The sequence below is a fragment of the Petromyzon marinus genome, chromosome 38 (genome assembly GCF_048934315.1).
Source record: "Petromyzon marinus isolate PM22_M1 ecotype Great Lakes invasive population chromosome 38, UKy_Petmar_22M1.pri1.0, whole genome shotgun sequence".
NCBI classification, from domain to species: Eukaryota; Metazoa; Chordata; class Hyperoartia; order Petromyzontiformes; family Petromyzontidae; genus Petromyzon; species Petromyzon marinus.
In genome coordinates this window covers 3,177,002-3,200,524 of record NC_133704.1, presented here as the reverse complement: position 1 = coordinate 3,200,524, position 23,523 = coordinate 3,177,002, and the positions used below count along the sequence as shown (strand labels likewise).

General features: G+C 49.2%; 1 protein-coding gene across 6 annotated transcripts; it reads left to right on the top strand.

Annotated features, from left to right (window-relative positions):
• The first annotated feature begins 1,690 nt into the window (after window positions 1–1,690).
• Window positions 1,691–23,242, top strand: MPHOSPH9 (M-phase phosphoprotein 9). 6 transcript variants are annotated; one of them, XM_032967897.2, is made up of 24 exons: window positions 1,691–2,479; window positions 5,293–5,536; window positions 6,645–6,734; window positions 8,523–9,262; window positions 9,752–10,433; window positions 11,426–11,543; window positions 12,369–12,457; window positions 13,096–13,191; window positions 13,752–13,847; window positions 14,127–14,515; window positions 14,952–15,098; window positions 15,607–15,694; window positions 16,086–16,301; window positions 16,406–16,453; window positions 16,569–16,633; window positions 16,778–16,885; window positions 17,449–17,619; window positions 18,188–18,420; window positions 18,663–18,818; window positions 19,605–19,713; window positions 20,537–20,640; window positions 20,870–21,402; window positions 21,749–21,817; window positions 21,971–23,242. In XM_032967897.2, exons 1-24 carry the CDS (start codon window positions 2,253–2,255, stop codon window positions 22,070–22,072), a joined length of 4,920 nt encoding a protein of 1,639 aa, XP_032823788.2. In that variant the 5' UTR covers window positions 1,691–2,252; the 3' UTR covers window positions 22,073–23,242. The 6 variants fall into 6 exon arrangements, with proteins under 6 accessions (XP_032823788.2, XP_032823787.2, XP_032823786.2 ...); XM_032967896.2 differs by having other exon boundaries at window positions 8,448–9,262; window positions 17,452–17,619; XM_032967895.2 differs by having other exon boundaries at window positions 1,693–2,479; window positions 8,448–9,262.
• Window positions 23,243–23,523: the final 281 nt, after the last annotated feature.

The following is a 23,523-nucleotide window of genomic DNA, read 5'->3' as shown; positions in this document are numbered from 1 at the left end:
CCCTCATTTAATTCTCTAAGACTTAATATTTGTTTTAAGGTGCATTTAAAACATAAATGAACATGCAAATGAGATTTAAAAAATGGACTCAATTATATTGGGGTCACAAGACATCTGGACTATCCTGTACATAAACACTGGAATGGTTTCGACATTCATTGTTCTCATCAGCAGTCAGATAGGATTACACCAATTACCCTCCTTGGTGTTTGTGAGCATCTCGCCTCTCCGGACAAACCTCGTTTACTTGACAACGAACAACCTCATATTCTTAGCTCTTTCGGTAAAGTCACGTTGAAGGGAAACAATAAAATAATAAAATATATATAAAACAATACAAATTCTCACGACGTTTCGACCATAACACAAACGGTCGTCATCAGGTGTGTCGGTTTGCATAAATGTATTTATTTGTAAACGGTGTATTTATTTATTTAAAAACGTCAGCGCCACGCGCAGCGATTTGGCAGTTTATTTAGAAGGACGAGTCCATCTATGTTCTGAAAAGAGGAGGGGGGAGATGAAAAATTAATGTATGCTGTCTGAAAGCCACTGTAAGCGTGAACAATCAATTAAGACCTGAAATGGTTAATCAAATATTTCCAATGATTGCTAAGCCAGAATCCATCTTCTCGGTTGAAATTGTCTCTGTGCTTGTATATGTGGATAGCCTCATGAACGAATCTCTCATGGTAGCCAGATGGCTTACAAAGAACCTCTGTCTTGGAAAAGTCAATGTCATGTGAGCCTACTGAATTATAACAATGATCTGCCACGGCCGAGGTGTTGGTCCTACCGTGTTTAAGATCTGCTTTGTGTTCACGAATGTGGTCCGAGACATGGCGTTTGGTTTCTCCAATGTAACTACTACCACAGAAGCAACTTAGTTTGTAGACACCAGGGTACTGTATGTCCGGAATCACATATTTTACAGACGGAACTAGATCACGGATTTTATGTAATGTGTTGAAACGGACTTGGATCTTGTGTTTATTCAAGATTTTGGAGATCTTTTTTGTGATCCCCGCAATGTAGGGTAAAGTGATGGTTTTGAAAGGCTCCTCAAGAGGGTCCTTCTTCATGGTTTGAGTGATAGCTTTGCAGATTGTATAGTCGGAGTAACCATTAGCCTTAAGAGCTTGGTGTACGTGCTTGAGTTCACTGCCTATGTGTTCCTGGTCATGTCTCGGACCGCATTCGTGAACACAAAGCAGACCTTAAACACGGTAGGACCAACACCTCGGCCGTGGCAGATCATTGTTATAATTCAGTAGGCTCACATGACATTGACTTTTCCAAGACAGAGGTTCTTTGTAAGCCATCTGGCTACCATGAGAGATTCGTTCATGAGGCTATCCACATATACAAGCACAGAGACAATTTCAACCGAGAAGATGGATTCTGGCTTAGCAATCATTGGAAAGATTTGATAAACCATTTCAGGTCTTAATTGATTGTTTACGCTTACGGTGGCTTTCAGACAGCATACATTAATTTTTCGTCTCCCCCCTCCTCTTTTCAGAACACAGATGGACTCGTCCTTCTAAATAAACTGCCAAATCGCTGCGCGTGGCGCTGACGTTTTATTTAATAAATAAATGCACCGTTTAAAAATAAATAAATTAATGCGGACCGGCACACCTGATGACGACCGTTTGTGTTATGGTCGAAACGTCGTGAGAATTTTTATTGTTTTATATTTTGTATTATTTTATTGTTTCCCTTCAACGTGACTTTACCGAAAGAGCTAAGAATATGAATTACTGCAGTCACGAAAGCTTTAAATCAAAACGAACAACCTCGTCGTCCGCACTTGACATCCCCCCATGCACCGAGTTTCCCTCAGAAACCTCGCCTCCATCTCTTTCCCGCCGAAAGAACAACAACAACAAAAAAACCTCGACACGATCGTCAACAGCACTGCGTTGACTTTAACAAACAAACAGGCGACGTTTTGGGCAACGACCCTTCATTCCTGCATGTAGAACGTTCCCGCCAGCGCGACTGCCGTTTAGGCGGGAGAGAGTCTGGAGCGAGAGGGAGGAGGAGGCGGAGGAGGCGACGGCGACTCCGGGCCGCGAGGTGGCGCTGCTGCCCGGGCAGGGAACGGAGGCCGCTGCTCGGCTGCGCTGCCGACCGCCGGGGCCTCCGCTGCTGCTGCTGCTGTTGTTGTTGCTGCTGCTGTTGTTGCTGCTGCTGATGCTGTGAAGGGAACCTGCGCTCCATTGCCCTTACGCTATCCACCGGCGAACATGGACGCGGTAATCGTCTCTGGGGCCGAGGAGGACGAGAAAGAGGGGCAGGAGGAGGGAGAGGAGACGGGGCCTCCATCGCGGAGCTCGCCGGGGCTCCACGGAGACCGAGGCCGCTCAGCTGATGATGGTGCTGCTGATGATGGTGCTGCTGATCCTGCTGATGATGGTGTTGATGATGGTGCTGCTGATGGTGACCACCTCGGCTGCAGCGCGTCCATACACAGGTGCGACGTGTGTCTGCTGTCACTGCCGGACAAGAGGCGATTCGCGTTGACTTCGTGTGCCGGCTGCTCTCACCGCATTGACGGATGAGGGGCAACGTTGCAATGGAGGTGTCTGGCACGAGTGGGGCACACAGGCCGCCCCGAGGTGCGGCGTGAAAGCCAAGGCGAGCGAGGAAGGGCACCTGGCGTTTGGTGCATAAGACTCGGCTTCAATATCATCTCACCTTGTGATACATAGACCATGTGTTAATCCATTCTGGAGGCTTACCTGTTAGACATTTGAGCCGTAATCGAGGGTTACCTCGATGGGCTGTCACCTGGTCCGAAATAGAGGACGTTCAGTGGGTGCTGGGATGGACTTTGAGACACGCTTTGACATGTCTCATGGGGTCCTCACCTGGCTATGAATGATGGGTGTTAACTCACTGGATCTACCTGGATCCCTCTGCAGCCGTGACTCGGACTCGTCTCATTTTGCCCTCACCTGGTTATATGTAAATGATGCTGAATGCGTTCTAGAGCCGCATGTGGCATATTGGTGTCACAATGAGATCCGTCTCAATGTGATCTCACATGGTTACACAAAGTAAAGGATGCTTGACTGGTATAAGCCTGACTGGAGTAAACAAAAAACAGCACGAAAAGTGATTTATGCAAGCGGGCTGTGGAGTCAGCTCATAGCAAGGGAGGCACTTGGAGTGTTGGCTCCATGGGTTCTCGCCCAGTGGCGATTCTCGTCCACACTAAACTGGGGGGTACACATCCATATTTTAAACTTCGTGAACATTCCAGTGGTTGTCTTATAGATACAGTCGCCCCCCACCATAGGAATGTGTAATTTCCACCATTGGCTCAGGGCAGTAAGTTGGAGATGCGCACCGCCTCAATGCTCATTTGAGCAGGAAATCACTTTGCCTTTTGCGTGGAAAATTTCAAAATGTGGGATGAGACTGCAATAGCAGACCTCGGACGTCAGGTGTCCACTGTGTAATTGCTGGTAGTATCTATCAAAAGGAAGCCACTGTTTGGTGGCATCAACAGCATTAGCCACGATGACCTCTTTAATATGAACACGAGGGACTTCCCAAGCCGCCACCCAGTGGGGGACTGCCTGTGAACAGGAGTGGTATGTGGGGAACCATTGCTGTTCATTAGCAGTGCATGGGCTTCCATAGATTTCTCCTAGCTGGGTATGAATGAGTGATGCTGAGTGAATTCTGGAACTGACTCTAGGCATCTGAGACAACTAGTGTTTATGAGGTATGTCAAGTGATGCATATGCCCCAGAGATTTGGTGACTTGTCAAGATTCGCAGCCGTAATTTGACCCAATAATTGATTTTATTTCTGATATTCTGTCACCATCTAATTCGTATTTTTCACATTTTCTGTCTCCTTCATATGATTGTGTTCGCTTCATTAGCCTAAGTGTAACATTCAAATATATTTTAAGTACAATTAGAATACAATTCTAATTCAGCAATCTATTAGCACACTCACGATTCAAGGTATTGTATAGTGAGTGCAGGAATCTTCCGTGATTGATGAGTCTGCATTGTTATGTAACCAGTGTTTAGTATTGGAGGGTGTTGGTATCGAAGCTCTTGGACTCGCGAGCCCTTGCCACCACCATGAGGCGCCACAGCGGAAAGGGGCTCGTTGGATCGAATTGAGTGAAATGCGTTGTGACACGTTCACACGTTACCACGAGAACCATTTTTTTATGAATCTCTCTTTAACGTTAAAGAGGCAACTCACATGGACATCCATGAATACGTTTCCCAATTTAAACAACTGCAGAACAATTCTCATAGATAGACTAACCCTGTCATTGTTGATGAGAAAAAAATGGCAATTGCATCCGCTGTAGAAATGTGCAAAAGACGGTCCAAGCACTTTGACTGCTCATGCAGTAGAGCAGTAGTCACTCTCAGTGATTAGAATGTTAAAAAAAACGGCTTCAGTTCTTGGAAAGAGGCCCATGTAGCCATTTGGCTGCGCATAATCACGTGCACCAGTGTCTCTTTTTTTTCTTAAAACAGAGTGATGCAGCTGGCGTAATGTTCTGGAATCTAAAAATATCCCTGCACCGATTACACAACCTGCAGTTGTGAGCAGCCACACCCAAAAACTATCAGAAACATACACATTTTCTAAACAGATTTCTAAGTGACACAACAATAACCAAGTTACAGCCTGCCAGCACCTATCTTCCCTAAACCCCTTCCCCAAACAAAACCCAATTGATCCTTTTGCATTAGATTGGCTGTAAATCTCTGGTGTTCTGCATTTTACAATTTACTGCAGCCAAGGAACAGTGCATCAATTACATAAGTGTTTTGTAACCCATTCTCAGATATATGTAAATGGTGAGATATTTCTTTCTCACATTTACAAAGTTATTTTTTTTAAATACAGTATTTGTAGACCAGAAATATATAGCTAATTCTGAAGACGTCAAGTATGCTATGGTAGTACTGGATTACATAGTATTGTCATTTGAACAACTTTAATCATGTCACATGATTTATTCGAGCCATTCATGTAATTCATTTATCCAATGGCAATCGATGCAGCAATGGCCACTTGAGGTTTGTAAAAGCCCGGATGTTTGTCCCCGGTCTTCACCAAGCATTGCGAGTGACGTCAAATAGCCCTGCCGATCTCGTGGATTGAGGTTTAAATCACTCAGTCTGATCCTGCATTCACTCTCGCGCATTGCATCCACACCCCTGCGTCGCGTTGTTCAGTGGGGGCTTTACACAAATTTGCATTGATGTCGACTGAATTTGCCTGACTGTTTCATTCGCCAAGACGGGGAGAATCGGAAGGAGCCCATCTGGAAGAAGGACGATCACCGACAGAGTTGAACGGAGCTACTTCGGGTGCCGGGACATGCACGGGAATAGCGTCGCAGGAGGACGTGGCGTGCGGCTCCGGCTCGTCACGTAGCAGTGGCGGCCAGAGATGTCCAGCCTCTTCCCTCTCCGCCTTGCTCGGGCACATCCTCACCAGCAGGGACGGGCCGGTGGTTGACACGCAAACCTCCATCCCAGAGGTGCCGCTCACTCGCACAGCCTCATTTTCCACCGATTATTTACTCGCCACTGGTCGGATTAGCCACATGACTTATATCCTCAGCCAAATCGAGAGCTATACTAGATATGGTGTTCCGGGTGCGGAAATATTTCCAGGTTATTAACCTGGCTGAATTTATGCCCTGGCTGCTCATAGAGGCAGAATCAGAATCTTTATTTATACTGGAGGAATCCGATGAGCTACAAAGCTCTTTTTCACAGATGTCCAGTAGACTCCTTTGTGTGACCCAGAAGCCTGACAGAATAATGTTCATGTAGTTGTGTAATCCACTCGCCCTGTTCTTCAGCAAAATAAAAATGGAAAAATGGTTGTGTTTTCCATAACCAGTTTACAGACAGATGAATATTTTTTACACATTGTATAGCATTTGTGGTTCGTGTCGACATTTCCAAAGGGTAGGCAAGGTTAATACCATATTTTGCCCTAACTTAATGAAACACACAAGAATGTACAGCATATGGGATAAATGTACAATAATTTCGATTAACACTGTCATGTATGCTGTTGGATTTAAATTATATTATTTTATAGTGTATTTTGGGAAATATGAGTAATAGTGCAACTTGTAAATGGGTTAATAATTAATAGTATTGGTGAAATATCTCTTTCCCCCTTGTTGCTAATACACCACAGTCATTTGAGCTGAAAGGGTGTATGTACTGTGCGCGTGTGGCTGGTGCATCATGGCATCGCCAATGTTCCATTAGGGCTGAGCTGAGATGATGAAATAGAATCCTGTCTGCTAAGTGTGCTTGAGGCATGGCTAACATAGCCCACGGCTAACGGAGCCCTGACAGGCCCGACTCTGCAGCTCCGTACATGCTTTGCTTCCTCAAACAATCCCTGGGTTTGCCGCTTTCCACCACAAATAATGGATGTGAGCTTCTTACTAAAACCAACATTTCACTCACATTCCTGTGTGCTAGCTGTCATCGTGGTTTATAATGAGCAGTGTTGTTATAAATGTGCATGTATGACACCATCTATGTTGAGGTGTGGTGCACGCTGCTTTGCTTGTGGCCATGTGATGCTGCTCGTGTGACGCGGGTGTCTTGTGCGCGCGACAGGAGCGGTGGGTGCAGCTGTTTGAGCTGATGGAGCGACAGCACCAGGAGAAGATGGAAGCCCAGCAGCACCAGTACAAGCAGCACCTGCAGGTCGGCTTGGTTGTTTCTTGTAACCTCGCAGTTACTGTACTGAGGACAGGCCCCGTGGACCCACAACCCAAAGTGGCCAGCGGCAAGGAGCTCTCGTGATAGTGCAGCAGATGAAATAAAATTTAAAAAAATTATGATATCGAGCTAGGTGACGGGAACTTGAGGAAAAATAGACAGGAGTGCCACAGTTAAGCATTGTGAGAGAGCAAGAAAAAAATAAATGTAGTTTTCTGCATGATGGTGGTTGAACACAGTGTGGTGAGGGGGAAAGGTCATTCTGAAAGAACAAGTCGTCAGCACTGGTGGAGAGTCGATTGGAGTAAATGAGTGTAGGAGCATTGCTTATTGGTGTGCTGTCAATTAGGCATGTAATGATTCGTTCCCTCGCATCCCGATGAATTATGATTTAGGATCATGATCCGATTCACGGATCTTTTCTTTTTACCATTGTGGTGAATGTCACGCCTCTAGTGACTGCAGGGGTCACTTGAACCCATTACATAGAACATATACGAACCGTAAATAATTAATTCGCACGCACGCAATCTGGTGGATGTTTTGTGAGTGTAAGAATTGATTTTAATTGACGAATGGATACGTAGTTACATGGATACTGTCGATCAGTAACCGTCGCACATTGTCCAGTCAGTAAACGGCAGTTAATTTGGGATCGTTTGAAATGGGTAAGTGGACAGAGGGCACTGAGTGGATTGTCCGTTTTTCAAAAGTGAATGCTGATATCTGGCAGCTGCTGGGATAAGTGGGGCTCAGGGCCGGTGACCTTTCCGTGTGGAGAGGAACCAGTCTGCTCACGGGTGGGTGCGGAATGCTCCGTGTGCTGCCCGCACTGCTTTGATGCACTCTTGACAATCCCGAGTGCTCATGAAACTTGCATGAGCTCAACATAATTTATGAATGCAGAGCATCAACGAGTTTTCATAGGGCTTTTAATTAGTTAGGCACACGGTGTACTTGGCCGCCATCGCGCACCGCTTCCTACTGCCTCGTTAAACGTCCTCCTCTAAGCTGGGAACATTTTCTTGCTGCCACATTAAACGGTGCCATGCATTGCAGTGAAGGTAGGAAAAGTTAACCTTTTAAACAGACATATTACTATCACATCACTTTTGAAGATACTGAACTAAAAGCGAATGTTCTATTCATTACTTACATGCTTTATTTATAAACCAGGTGGGAGCCCATGGAGACTGAACTTCTTTTTTCACCGAAGACTTGGGCCAGGAAACAATATAGGAAATTTGTCATTAAAAATTCGAAACATCTAACGTCATACACTTGATCTCAACATAAACATTAAACAAGAATTAACGATAAAATATTACTGCTTATGACCAAATCACACGAAACGCACTCGATCTCACCAGATCTCGGCAATCAAGCAGGATTGAGCTTTGATAGTGCCCTCATGAGCGACCACTGTGCGTAAAACATGAGTAGCCACTGAGCGGAGCTACTTTGTCAGCAGAGGGCATTGTGGCAATATCCATTGTTGTAATAGACTATGGGCCAAAGTCTATGCTCTCCGCCTTCACCAGCCCCCACACTGAACAGCGTGATAAAGTATGGTCCAATAACCCCCCACGACCCACACGGTGTGGGGAGGCCCTCATCCAGCAGTAAACTGACGAAAGGGCTGCTTGTATACAAAGCATTAAAAATAAATGCCTCCCCGTTTGTTTTTTGTTTGTTCAGATGCTGCACACCCAGATAGTCAACAGCATACACGAGAGGAGCCCTGACATCACCCCCAGTCACTCCTCTGTCCAGGAGTTGAACCTCACCACCTCGGAGTCGGAGGACGAGCGGAGCAAGGGCAGCACGCGGAGCGAGAAGTCACTTTCGCTACGAGATCTGGCGGAGGCCCCCGCTGGGTCCACCACCGACAATCGGGAGCTCCACACTCACCTCCACGGGCAGGCCCTGACGGCGGAAGGCTCAGCACATGGGGCGGCTTGTAGCAATGCTCGCGAACACCTCGGTGCCGAGTCCATACAGGGCGAGGGCTCTGACGATACGGAATTCAATCGTAGTAGCGACGGGTCGGCAACGGTGTACAGCGGAAGCTTCGGTGAGGCTCGGCATCTCGAGAACGTTCAAGAATCTCCACGAAGCTTGGCTGCATCACAGGGAATCTGCGCGGAGGGTGAGAATTTGTTCTCGGTCGGCAACAAAAATGACAAACCGTTCGGCGGACTGGGGAGGAAAGAACAAACCGCGGAGTCTGCAGCGAAATCCTCGGCAGATGGAGCGAAGCAAAATGCGGACGAGAGTCAGAAAGGTCTGCAGATTGAACACTTACAGAGCTTCTCCGGTCACATGGGGTCTCAGGAGGACAGGGGTGCCATGGCCCCAGATGTGTGTGTGACCGGAAAACTTTATCAGGCGAGCGGCCACCTGACAGGCACAGTGGCTCTGGGACAGACCTATCGAGTGCTGAAACCTCCGGGTAGCAACGCTATGGTTGAGTCTGCCGATGACAGCAGAAATGCTTCTCCGACAGCAGAAAGGTGAGTGATGTACAGATGGGGTATTTTGAATTCAGTCGTATCGGAATAGCATACTGTACTTGGATGTTACTGCCAAATGTTGTGAGTCTTGGGCGGCAAGGTAACCAGGAGATGGTAGTAGACACTTGATATCCATCTGTCCTGAAATTTGAGTGTCACCCCTTTGTATGTGTGGGTTTTCTCTGGGTACACTGGTTGTCTCCCACATGAAGCCATACACTCATTAAGGAAACGAGTTGGTACAGGACCTTCCTTAAAAGAGTCTTCAGACTCAGTCACTCTTTCCTGAATAAATAAACATTATTATTTGCAATGGTTAATTGTAAGATAAAAAAAAAAAAATTACGTAATAATAACATTCATGTTTGACGTAGAATATAAATTTTAATATTGGAATTTTTTGTAACATTTAACAATATTTACAGATAATATAAGGTAAAAGCATTTAGTAATTTGTCTCTCGTGTCGATGTATGAAATGCATATCTAGACCCCTGACGTCTTGGGTGGAGCGGCAGAAGCAGAGGCAGGTGTGGCAGAAGGATGCGCCGGCAGGAGCAGAATCGGCAGACGGCCCCACGGGCCACGCAGGGCCCCGGCCTGTAGGCCCCATAATGGCTTCCCGGCATGACAAAGCCACCCAGTCGATCGCGCTTGACCAACTGCGGCATTCGGAGCCTGGTTCCGACGTTGCTCATTTCACTCCTCGTGGCACTCGTCCCGTGGGTCCCATCGCTTCCCCACAGCACCATGCTAAGCCCACCGCCTCCCTGATCCCGTCACTGAGCCGCGCCGGGCCGGTCGGTTCTGCCGCAGCCCAGCGGCACGGCGATCGGGCCCCGGCACCACACGGTGGCTTGATGGAGCATGCTGCTCGCTCGGTGGCCGATGAGGCTTTCCAACAGCAACACGTCCACCTGGCGGGCCCTGGCACTTTCCCGCACGGCGCCGCACAGCCTCGGGGAGCAGTCGAGTCCCCACAGCATGGCGCGCAATCCAAATGGGCCCTCGCTTCGGCTGAGCAGCATGACGGTGGGGCCCACGCGGGCCACACCGTTCCCCCTCATGTCGGCCAGCCTGTGCTTTCCATTATCCCTCCTCCTCTGCAGCAGCGCAGTGCATTCCTGAGGCCGGCCACTTTGCCTGAACACATGACAACGGCAGCACAGCCAGTAGGTTTACCTGCACGCTTGCAGCATGCTAGCACATGGACACACCCGTACTGCATCACCGGAGTGTTCGCTTGGGGTGTAGCAATCCGCCAATGTATTCTTTAATATAACACATTATTTGGTGATGCTGCATTGGCAGTGGTGCACAAACATAATAAAACAACTCGACACATTGAGTTTTCTTATCACGTATGTGTTGAGTTTTCCTGAAATTGCATCTAGTTTATTAAGTTCACGACACATGCATTCGATTCGTATGTTGTTTGTAATGAGTTTTCTCGACTCTGTTAGCCACTAGAGGCCATTACAGTCACTGCATGAACACATTAACGAGTCAGATCACAAACCTGAATTGCGATTATCCATTGGATTGTTCGGGGGTGAGGGGGGTAAATCACATCTGTTAATATTCACCTTGGGTCTCGCATTTCGTGGTGACATTCCATGTTTATTTGGACATCGTGATTTTAAGCGAGAATTAATTGATAGCGTCATGTTTTATAATGAATTACAAATGCAGTACTGTGCATATAATTGGTGTGTGACCTTGTGTGAATACCGTACGTTGAATGGCTTCCCAAATTACGGCGCTGTATAATTTTCATTAACATGATGACGTGCACTCCATTTCGACAGTAAGCCTGCATGCCATAACACTATGCCTGCATGTCTTTAACAAAGCGCCAGTGTTGCAGCACCACTTGGTGTGATTGTGTGCGCATGTGTTTATACTCTGCAGCACAACAAGTGGTGGCGCAGTGGTTAGCGTGCTGCGCTTCAAATCCAGCAACCCGAGTTCGATTCCTGCTCACAGTCAACACCGGTGACGATTATCTGAACTGGTGCTGGGTTTCCCCTAGGTCGATTCAGTGTAAACTTCGCCACTGGAAAAACGCATGCCCTCGTGTACCGTGTCGGCCTTCATAGGTGCTCGCAAACAGCCCTTGCCCAAACACTCTGTCGAAAAATGTGGATTTTTTTGTGCTCTGCAGGCCTGGCTTGCATCGATGGCCCTCTCCCCGGTGTACAGAACCCCCGACACGTCAAAGGCCGACAGCCCTGACTCGCTCTCACAGAGCGAGCCCGAGTCCCGGGCGTCCCAGGCGTCCGGTAAGAGAGACGCACGTCCCCGCCCACGCGTTAGTCGTACGAGCCACGCGATGAGTGGTATGGAGTGGTGTGGGTGGTCATTTGTGAAAATTGTGTAGAGCCTTGAGGTGGCCGGGTGGCGGAGGGATCATAGCATTGAGCTGACATGGCTCGGCTTTCGAACCTAGGTTTTGAACTTTAGGTTTCAGCCGCCAGTGATTAAACCTGGTTCTCAAATGTAACGACTTGATGGTTTTAACGTCACCAAAAATTGCATGAAAAATTCGTGTTTTCACCACATTTGGCAACATTTCCGTTCTGAGAATTAAAATATCGTTTGGACTGCCATGCATAAAACAGTTAACTGGAACGGAATGTTTGTGTGAAGTGCAGTGCCCCCTCGTGGGAATAAGAGGTTTCACAAAAGGGTTTTCAGAAACATACAATTGCATTTATAAAACGCACGGTTTCGTATTGTCTATTCATTATGGCATGAAGTTACCTCCTTGATTGGCACCTTGATTGAAAAATAAAGATTTCTCCGAAGCAAAATTAGTAATGGGAGTTAAAGCTGTTTTGTGGTGTGTGGCACACGTGACTGGACTACAAGTGGAATGTTTATATATATGTTGAACTTCTTTCGTACCATACGTAGCCAATCGTGCTAATTGGAGGTGTGGGGGAAGGACAACAAAATGCGGCAGCTCCTCAGCCAGCATTTGATGGGAATCTGTGCATTGGGTATAGATTTACCTGTGGCCTTGTATTCACCACCTGCGTGTGTTGTTCATGGGACTTACTGACGTTTGCTGGCTAATGTTGGTTTGTGCTGTGTTTATGATTCAGACTGCTCACTTTGGCACAAGAGTCACTCCTTTGGGGCAGAGACGATGAGAAACGGATCCCCGCTCCACGGACGTCTGTCACAGATTCAGGTTCCGACTGGAAAAGCTGTAGGGCACCGCACGTTAGACACGGCACTGGGGTAGTTATATTGACATCAGAGAGCTCATTAGCCCAGCGCTGCTGCAGTTCTGCAATATCGGCTCACAAGCGACACAATGTTACAGCTCACACATGTCACTTTAACGTGAGACAGCCCTCTCGCCCAGTGCTCCAGTGACAGCTCACACAACACATTACCATGTGTCTGTCTGGTCCTTTAAACTAAGCTCTTCCCATAGGTGGGCAGATGCCTCAGGGGTGAGAACACTTAGCCGGTACCGCTGCGATCCTGGATTCAAGTACAGGTTTCCGCTGCTCGTGATTAAACCAGGATCTCAAGGTAGTGAGTTGATGGTCTCAGCCATGTAACCAATGACTAATTGTAGATCTACAACTTGACCGTCCATGGATTGCTGTCTGACACAGGCTAGTGCATTGCTTTCCGAGAGTTACAAATGGACATTATTCCATCTTGAGACTTGCCGTTAACAGAGCAGTCGAAATGAAATGGGCAAAATAAAAATAGCTATTCCCTTTTGACTACTCTCATAGCACCTCGGAGCTTTATTTTCATTCTCCACCTCCAACCACTTCCTGTTTTCTTCTTCTTCCGCTCCACCAACCGCAGCCACCCGGCGTCTCCCTGCGTGAACTCTACAGGGAGCGGAGGAGCAACTCACTAGACAGTCGGCACCCGGAGCCTTTTGGACAATTTGGCCCCGAGGTAGGCGGCCCTGTGCCGACCGGCGTATGTCGGTGCCGGTTCCGATAGCTTCAAGGGGAAGCCCTCTCGCCGGTGGCTCAAGCACCGGCTCGTAGCTTCAGCAGACTCGTGTGCCGCCAGTTCCGTGGCAGCACCGTTATAGTTGCCCTTCATCAAATGAGATCAAACATCCCAAATTAATTACATTATTATAAACTGGTTATTCAGGGTTTGTCCCTGTGCTTATTGTGCAGGTTGCACTGGTGTATGTGTGTGAAGCAGTGGTTTGTGCATTGCACTCCAAACCCATTCACTTGAGTTTGATTCCTAGTCATGGCTAACATCAAGAGCAAGTAATGTCAAAGCCTGGCCTGAGCCTTTCCTAAATTTACTTGTCCTTAAATGAGAATGTGGTACGGTGTGTGAACATCAGCACTGGGGAGACAAAGGGTGTGATGCTGACCAAACCTTTAATTCAAACATCATTTGGCCTTTATAGACCCTCACTAACATCACTTGCCTCAACAGTCTCTCTGGATACACAGGGAGACCTTTGTCTTGGGCTGTGTGTGTGAATTAAGGCTGGACTTGGATTCTGGCTGGATGAGTCGCCTCTGTCCCCCGTGCACCACGTGCAGAACAATGCTGTCTCCAGTGATGCTGTCGCTGCCTCTCAGGTCAGTCACAGTTTTGCTCAGACTCATTCCCTACACAGAACTAGAGAACGACATGGTCTGTTTTATTGTCTAGTGGTTATAGGTGAGATTATATCAAATACAAATCATTTCTTCAAGTGAAATCACTTGCACTAATTTCTGACAAGCTTTGGATAATTATGCGCTCAAAGTCTGTGCCATACGCAGCTATTGGCGTGTTAAGTGAATGGGGCTATGGAAAACATTATTGTGGGCATTGATTGCAAAGCAATGGAACGATGAGATGTTTGTTTCATACAGAAACAGACTGCTACCTCTGCTTCCCATGGCAAGGCCGCCCAGGCGAGCACAAATTACCAGGGCCAGGCTGATGTGAGAAAACGGAGCCAGGCGCCTGCTTCACCCAAAGTGGCCTGCGCGGCTCGCAAAACGCATTCCTGCGCTCGCAATGGGCCTGCAAAGGCCGCGCCGAGCTGCTCGGGGTCTCCAAGGCGCGGTGAGAATCTACCGCACTCGCTGCCGAGCGGGGGCTCCCCCATCAAGAGCGGGCGGCGCGCCGCTGCGAGCCAGAAGCGCGACAAGCGTGCCGATGGCAACACGGGGGATGACACGTCGAGCTACGCCTGCTCGGAGAGCGACTGGAGCATGGAGACCTCGCCGAGCCCGCAGGACCCCGTGCAGCTCTCACGGTGAGACTTGCAGCAGCTGCTCAAAGGAAGCCACTGGTGGGATCATCGTGCTTACTTGGGATTACCACATGTTTTTGTTGTCCATGGGGCTGGTGTAAATGTGATGGTGATTATTACTAGTTGTGTAGCAATGCATTTATTTATTCATTTAATTTGATATGCACATCCTAGGAGGTGGCTGGATAGCTGAGTGGCGATTGATATCTGAACCCATCCTGGGCTTCCCCTATGTTAAGCCTTGTTTGAGTATCTGGAGCAGCGTGTAAAACATCAGCACTGCGTTTACAGGCGGCCACGGTGTGGTGCTGGCCCTTCCATACCCCCACCGTGCCGGCCTTCATAGGTGCTCACTAACAGCTCTTGCACCAACAGCCTGTTAAAGGCTACATGACGGATCTTTGTCTGTGCACGGCCGTGCTCGTGTTTTCCCCTCCAGGCTTCGCGTGCAGCTGCGGGAGAAGCACGCGCGGCACCTGGCGGACCTGCGCTCGTACTACGAGGGTGAGATCGCGTCGCTCACAGAAAAGCTGAGCAAGTCCAGCCCGCGCTCGCCACGCAGGGAGGCGCAGCGCGCCAGCCAGCGGCAAGTAGCACCACTCTCCACTCCCATCTGGAGCCTCATGCTGTGCAGGAAAGACGTGGATGATAAAACCACAGCTGATTTTAATGTATGTCAGTGGGCAACATTAATAGCGTATAAACTAATAACAGGCCTGTAAAAAATAAATTGGGATAACGTTTTGGGTCATCAACATTATGGACCTTCCAGGCCCTTGTTTTCTGTCAATATTTAAGTTGGTAAACCAGGGACTATTTTCATCAGCAAAGCATGGCCTGTTGAACAATGTCGCCAGATTGCCTGATGTTATGTTCAAGAGCCCTTGACAAAAAGCATGATGGGGCCCATTCAGCACAGTATGGTAAAATCATACAAAATAATATGTGTCTCTACACTGGTACTGGCATATGTCGTGTTGTACACAACATAAAGAGCTAAGCATAAGTTCAGTAGTCCACCTGCTATAGGTAGGGTGTCTTACACTCGATGTGTTTATTTTTCATTACATTTGTTTCCGCTTTGTTTATTACAGGTGCGATGAGCTGGAGAGAGCTCTCAAAGTGACGCATCAGCGAATCCGGGACCTAGAACTGAGAAACCGGGAGCTTGAGGCTCAGCTGGTGAGTTGATCGCACAATTCTCACTCGCCACGATGTCACCATGAGAATGAGAGCCTGGAAATGTATCGCTCGCTCTGTAGAGGGTGGTACAGTTCCACTTATTGTAAAATACACCGTGCTTGCTGAAAACATTTGGAAGAGGCACGGTGAGCATTAGGTTTTGTGTTAAATTATTCGTGGCAAAAGGGCTGACCCCTGCTGTGTGGACCGGAGGTCACTTGGAGGGATCTCAAGATATCGTTCTGTGATATCCGCTTCCATGGGCCGTTCTCCAACACGGAGGTTCGCGCTGTTCTGCGAGAGATCCGAAATAAAATTCCACATGGCACCGTGCACTAAGGCGCACGCTCGGAGCCGCGAACTTGACGGAGCGGCGTGGCGGCGCGAGCAGACGGAGTGGCGCGAGCGCTACGAGACGGCGGCGGTGGCGGCGCGCGCCATGCAGCAGCGGCTGGAGGAGGCGCGCGCGCACGTCCGCCAGAGGGAGGGGGCAACGCTGAAACTGCAGGCGCGGCTGCGCGACGTCGAGCACGCCTTCGAGACGGCCTACAAACTGTCGGACGACAAGGAGGCGCGCATCCAGCGCGAGCACAAGATGCTGCAGGACGTACGCACGCACTTACCCCCGCGCCCCCCCCTCATGCAGAGTTGCGCGTGACCACTTCTCGTCATACGTAAACGTTGACATTTAAATACATTTCCGTCTTGCAGCTGCTGGCAGAGTACGAGTCGCTGGCAAAGGAGAATGAGCGAGTGAAGGTACGTCACGTGACGTGCGTTTGCACGGTCGGTAGATTTATCTTCGTATGCCTCTAAATAAATGATACTGTTCAGAGCAGCTTTCTAATCGATGCCACCATCTTTTTCTACACAGGAGGCACTTAGAAACACAGAGGACAAGCTCTTTGATGCCAACAATGAGATATCGGAGCTGAAAAGGTGAGTTCGGATTCATGTGGTGGCGTGTCACTCCAGCATGTGTCCTCACACTACGACTACTGCTACTGCCGAGCTTCGCGGTATTTGTCCAAAGCTCCCGCTGCGCTGGGCCAACCGCTGGCGTCGTCCTCGCCCTGTGCCCAGGATGAAGTCTCGCCTGGAGGCCCAGATAAAGCAGATTGAGCATGAGCACGTGACCACCAAGGCACGCTCCAGCGACGGCATCTCCTCGCTGCTGCACATCAACTACAGGTAACGCTGCTCAATGGTAGTACGCACGATCCCACGGCTACATTCACAGCGTGATCACAGGTATTGATACAAGATATTTGTATATTTCGCCCCCTCCCAATTATGTAATCCGTTTATAAGACTGAGAAGACACTGGACACTCTTGCACAGAAGCAGATATCTCAGAGCTACCTCTGAGTGCCCTTCAAGTGACATTGCATCTAGATATTAGGAAGCAGCACTTTCCCACCCACTCTGCCATATAAGAGTAATATTTATTGCATGACAGTCAATCCGATATTTATAATTACCAGAGCTGGGATTTGGCCAAAATTAAGTACTAGAAACAAGTTTTAAATGCATTTTTTGCATGCGTTATTTATGGTTTGGCTGAGAACATCAACTCGCTCCACTTGAGAACCCGGTTTAGTTACAGATAGCTGCAACTTTGATTGGAACTCTGGATCTCATTGGTGCTGTATAAGAGCTCTGACCTCTGAACCACCCGGCCACCTCTGAACCACGAATATTTTGAATGTCCACGCTCGCCGCCGTGCATACGTCGCTTTTTTGTCTTATCCCAGCAGCAGCAGCCCGGCCGTGGTGGAGAGCGGCGTGTCTCCTCCGGCCGGCGACTCCCCCAGCAGCCGGCGCCGCTGGCTCACGTCTCGTCGTGACTTCTCTCTCTTCACTGGGGAACCGGGCCCTGGGCCGCCGCTGGGCAGCGATCACCCAGGATTCTCTCTGTCTGAGAGGTGAGTGCATGAAGGTCACATCGGGTCATCGCCATCATCATCGTAACGATGAGCTTCAATGGGAGCCTATGGGCCTGGCTTCTTTACGATTACAACCGTCATACAATCTTGTAACCATAACCCTTTACCAGACATTCACTGCGATGACATCTGCTCCGATTAGCACCTCTGATTAGCACCTCCAATTCGCAAGGGTGGCTAACATGCATACGTATATGCTCGTGGTTAGAAGCTAGGCGGATTGTTGCATCACAGTACCATGACAAGAGATGGTGACGGCCTGGGGAGGCCTTCATCCAGCAGTGAATTAATAATGGATGATGATGATTACAGGGAAAGATCAAACACAGTGATAACGGCTGTAAGAACAGCACCCATTTGGACTGTAGCAATGCTAAAGCGCAGGCAGTGAAAGGCTCCTTACCGCTTTGGCAATAACAAATCTTACACATTTAAGTTGGCTGAGTATTTTACAAATATCATTCCCCACTGGGAGTTATTGCATGGCTCAGTTGCTGTGGTTTGAGGCAGGGCTGTCCCCTCACTGGCTGTGGTGATGTTATCCCAGAATGCACTCCCCGCCGGAGAAGGATGACACCCGGCTCCAGACGTCTCCAGACAGCCCTGCGGGTGCGGCAGCCGCGGTGGCAGTTCAGGCCTCGATCCCGCCGTTCCTACGCCCGTTCCCTGGCAACAGAGACAAGGGCAACGGCACCGATGACGGGGAAGACGCAGGGTCCCGGGAGGGGCCCCCCCAGCATCCGCACCCCACCCAGCATTCGCACATCCAGGGCATTGGAGGTGCGCCAGCAGCCGATCTGTCCGTGACGCCCGTGGGTTTGAGTGGAGTTTAATTCAGTCACTGTGTCTTGTACGTAGTGTTTTGCACATCTTTCACGCTTGAGCTAATGTGAGGTTACTGTGTCAATGGGAAGTTCGGAATGATTGTGTGCAGAGCATGGCCGTTGAGGTCGCCTAAGCGCGTGGAGTAACGAGTTGTCCTCCAGGCAAGGGTGAATGCGAGTAGAGTGACGTGTTTGCAGACGGAATCGGGCTAGTGGGGGTGGCGGGGAGCCCGGCCAAGCGGGACCCGCCCAGGGGGGGCGGTAAGGAGGGGAGAGGCCGTCCGCTCGGCTCGCCCCCGAACCGGCGCTCCTCTTCGGTGCCGCCTAGCGGGCGTCAGCACCATCCGACGCCGAGTACGCACCGCACGACGCCCGCCGCATCAAACCTCCATCGTCACCGAGCGGCCCCGCGGCACTCGCCGCATGCCGGCCGGGACGCCCCGCATGCCTTCTTCCCCTGTGCCTCTCATTCCTCTTTTCCACTGTAAAACCGTGTGCCAAGCCAGCCCAGTGTGGCTGGGGGGGGGGGCGCTCTAGGTTGTTTTTCCACTGCAAAATCCCCTGACGTTACACGCGACGAACTTACACGCATCTCGCTTCGTTCGCGACGAACGAAGCGAGATGCGTGTAAGTTGTACTGGCTGCTGTCACACACAATGAATTCGTCGTTAGCTCCACCCCTGGCCCTGCTTGTTCCGGAGTCGGATTTACATTTCCTATGAGAGTAACGTTATAACAGATTGGGATCAGCACGGCACAGCAAATAGCCAGTGGAAAACCACCCTTATCATGCAGGCTCGGCTCGGAATGTGTCAGTGGAAAAGAGGTATAAGTGTAAGTGCTTGCTGTGTGTGGGGTCTGTGTCCTATGAACCCCAGTTTTGACCCCTCTTCACCCATGCGTGGCTGTTATCATCCACACAACCTTTCATTTTGTTTGTGCAACTGTTAAGAAACAATTCGTCTGTTCGAAGCATGACCATTTTCAATCACATAACCAATTAATAATGAATACCACATTATTAATCGGATATAACATGTTTAAGCATACATACTTTGTATTTTTAGAGGTTGTTTATTAAAAAGCTGGGCTCAGTCTAAACAAACATCATTCTTCCATGTCCCCGTGTTGCATATGAAGCCAAGCAGGCCTTGTCCAACTTCCCGTCACCCAAAAGGGGCAGCCCCATGAGGGACCTCTCGCTGGGATTCAGCCGCCTGCTCGGCAAGGAGGAGGGGACGCCCACCAGGTACGTGGCCGTGGTGGCTTCGCAAACCAAGGGGCAGAGTAATCAATAATCTGAAACTATAGAAGCACTGGTTGTGCATTATGTGTTGAGTTGGGCTATTTTATTATCTGAGGAACTGTTTGCTACTGATTATCAGATGTATTACTTTTTTAATTTGATAACACGAAAATAGTTGTGGAAAGTCGCCTGTGTTCACACGTATGCCGCTGGACTGGAGGTGATAGGCGGAAGGGCTTGGTGACATAATGGGTGTCGCGTGTGATTACAATCTTTAAAGAAATGATTGAATTAACGGACTAATAGTTCTAGTAATGTGTTGTAATGGATAGGGTGAGTCGCCAGTAGGGGGCCTGGGCCCAATAAGAGGGTGGGGGGGGGGTCAGTGAGGAATGCAAGAATGGGAGCTCTTAACGTGGGAGCGCCAGGCAATAATATAAAATTCAATTAAACCTTCAAAGCTGGTTTTAAAGTTTCTAAAGGCAAGGCAACAAACTGTAAAACACAATGCATATTCTTTATTGTTTTTTTCTAATTGCTTAGATGAAAAATCAAGTCCCTGTAAATCTGCACGTTCAAAAATCTGAACTTCAAACGGTGCCAGGATGGCTGCTGGGAGCTCTGTCCTCTGTGACTGGACTTCCCTTCATTCGGATCTGTTTAGGAACCGTTGAGCCAAGTGGTGCATCTCTGGCTACGCTTGTGCTGCTGTGATGCATCTCTGGCAGGGATCCTCGTTTTGCTTTGCACCTGGGTTGGCACGGGGGCGTGCATTGGCGGTGGGGTTGAGTGTGTTCCACGTGCCCGTCCTCGTGTGCATGTGCAGGTTTGACATTCAACTCAACTCTGTAGATCAACCCTGTCCACCGACTCCTACGGCCAGTCCCCGTAAGCGGCTGCAGTTCATCCCACTGCAAAACATTTCTGCTGGTGAGATTTACTCCTGCTACTTCGATGCCGCTTATGCTAATATCAGCCTCTTAATTAGCCCTGCTAATGGTGAAGCTGTAAGCATTGGATCTGATAGCTGGCTTGTGATGGTGTAAATTGTGTACTCCTCACCACTACCTCCTCGCAATTTGATGAATATTCATGATTCACGGTCGTGTGCCCGGTGCCAGTGTGTACGTTTCACCAGGGAGTTGCTCTGTCTGTTCAGCCACGAGCCCGGTGTGGAGCGACGGTGAGGGTGTGCGTCTGTCCCCGCGCGTCGAGTCGGCGCTCAGCGCCGTGCGAGCCGGGACCGTGACAGCGCGTGCCGCCTGGGAGAGCGACGGTGCCGCCGCGCTGCTGGCGCAGGGTGGAGGGACCTCCTCCCACAAGCCGCCCACTTCCTCCTCCTCGCGGACCATCTCCCATTCCACCGGAATGGCTGGGGGAATCCTGCCTTCCCGACAATCGAAAGCGGTTCAGACGAAGGCGGGGACCCCTGGGTCTGCGCCAAGTCCGTCCAAGCCGAGCGGCGACCAGGCCCAAGGACAGGGCCACCAGGGGAGGGACCTCCCCACTGGGCCGAGCAAACAGGGGGCGGCTGCCATGAGCGGGGGCCCAGCGAGGCCTTACCCCACGGCAGGGGTGAAGCCGGTGGTTCTGTCGGCGCCGTACGAGACGGAGTTTTCGGTGCAGGAGCGCATGCGCACTCTGGGGCGGTTGGAGAAACAGCTGGACGAGCTGACTCTGGAGAAGCAGCAGGTGATGAGGACTTGTGCTCCCCACACACGATGTGCATAGGGGATTTTACCATTTTCCTTTTGACCATGTTTTTGATTATTAACACTTCAGCAAAGGTTGATGCGTTTATGTATCAACGTTTGCCTATAATAGAAGACACGAACCAGCTGCCTGTAAACTTCCATTTTGCTTGTTGGAAAAGTTTAAACAACCATTGCAAAGGCATGATTTCAACCTATTAATTATTGGATGTAATCTGCTCCTTGTCCCCAGTAAGTGTTCACCCCCCTATTACAGCCAGGTTTATGTAACACTCAGCAGTGCGCTATTTCCTCGGTCATCAGCTCAGCCTCCGTGTGCCTTGCAGATCGAGTCGGCGTTAAGCCGAATCCCTTCTTCTGGAGGCCGCGTCACTCGCCAGATCCGCATGGACAAGGTAAGGTACCGCTTCCAAACGCACTCGCTCGCGTACAAAGTGGTGCCGTTGTGTTCATGTATTGATTGGAAATGACGACATCTATACCACGCCGTCGTGATAGTTTGCGCACGAGATGTTATTGCGCTTGTGCCCACTGGCGCTGGCATGCAGGACGAGCTCGAGGAGCGGCTGGAGAAGGTGAACCGCGAGCTGGGCTCGGTGCGCATGACGCTGAAGCGCTTCCACGTGCTGCGCTCCTCCAACAGCACGTGACGGAACCGCCACTTCTCTCCACGTCCCATCTCCTGCACCGCGTGCACCCGCTAGCGCCACGTGGTAAAAACTCAATTTGTGAGACGCAGATGCTAGCCGTGCCACCGCCATCGCTGCAGCAACGGTTCGGTTCAGTCTCTACCAGTGCGGCACACGCTCAGTGGTATAGCTATCGAGTGTTGCAGGTGGTGCAACTACACTGGAGCCCATGGGCAACATGAGCAACATGAGCCCAGGTGCTGGGATATGGAGAGGGTAAATGTAATTCCTTGCACCAGGCCACCAATGACAACTATGCTACCCCACTGCTCGCGCTGGCACTTATCTCACTGAACAAGCCTTCGAAAGTGTAGAATGTCTAGCTATTGAATAGCACTGGTGTACAGGGTTTTATATTTTGCAGCCAACTCATGTAATAAGCCTCTTTTGTACCATTTGCTGTGTTGCAGTTTGCGAGTTTTCAGTCGTATTTATATTTGCAGAGGCAGTCTGTGGTGTGATTATATGGAGTGGAGTGATTATCAACCTCTAACAATTAAAATCAAACGTTGTTAAGACCTCAATGACGATGCAGCTAGTTTGGATTTTTATACGAAGCTAATTTATGTTAATATTTATTTACTTTTTACATTGTATGGCGTTGCTTAACATTCCATTTACAATGCTAATAAGAAATGGCTATGAGCAGGCATTCAGATGTGTACAGGGTAGCACAGTCAAGTGTCCAGTAATATTTCAGTAATGACGATGCCGTGTGTAAGTTATCTTTGGTGTGCTTTAGTCTTGTAAGCCACTGTATTGTAAAGTTGTAATACATAAAGTGTTAATGGAATACGACCCAGCGAGTACCAGATATCTGCCTTGCCTTATAGACCATTGCTAATTATGCACTAGTATGCACTCATTTCCAAATTAATTTGTAATGTTACAATGCACACACGACAGTGTAGGATATGAATCGCGGTGATTTGTTCACAGAACTTCAGCATGGCTATTGTTGCGCCGTCCAGCGCTTGTATGCTTTGGATTTCTCTGCATTCTACGGAAGGCTGCTATGCCGGCCGCTGACTGTTCTGGTCGGCAAAACCTGTGTGCAGTTGTCTTGGTTAGATGCGCGTGCTGTGGATTAAATGCACTGAACATTTTTTGCAATAAATGGTTTGTACTCCAGAGTTTTCTATGTACAATGGCCACGATGAACAGTTACCAGAAACCCCTGCCAACCATTTCAGTGTTCGGCAGTTGAGATAATGCGAAATCACGTCGCGTCTCACCATGTAGATTCTGCCCAGTCACCAGGCTCCTTAGTGCATACGGTACAAGGTGGTTGGTGGTTGACATATGCGGGGAAACTCAGCCTCTTTTATTGAAGTGGTTGCGCTGCACTCTGGTTACCATGGATGTGGCCTTGTAGGCAAGTAGCCATATAACATTTCGCTTCCCTCTCACCA

What these genes read in the sequence shown, in the direction of transcription:
- MPHOSPH9 (XM_032967895.2), top strand. Translation starts at nt 2,253, where the DNA reads ATGGACGCGGTAATCGTCTCTGGGGCCGAGGAGGACGAGAAAGAGGGG. An exon ending in AGTACAAGCAGCACCTGCAG is followed by an intron (nt 6,735 to 8,447) that starts GTCGGCTTGGTT and finishes TTGTTTGTTCAG; the next exon opens with ATGCTGCACACCCAGATAGT. An exon ending in GACCCCGTGCAGCTCTCACG is followed by an intron (nt 14,516 to 14,951) that starts GTGAGACTTGCA and finishes TTTCCCCTCCAG; the next exon opens with GCTTCGCGTGCAGCTGCGGG.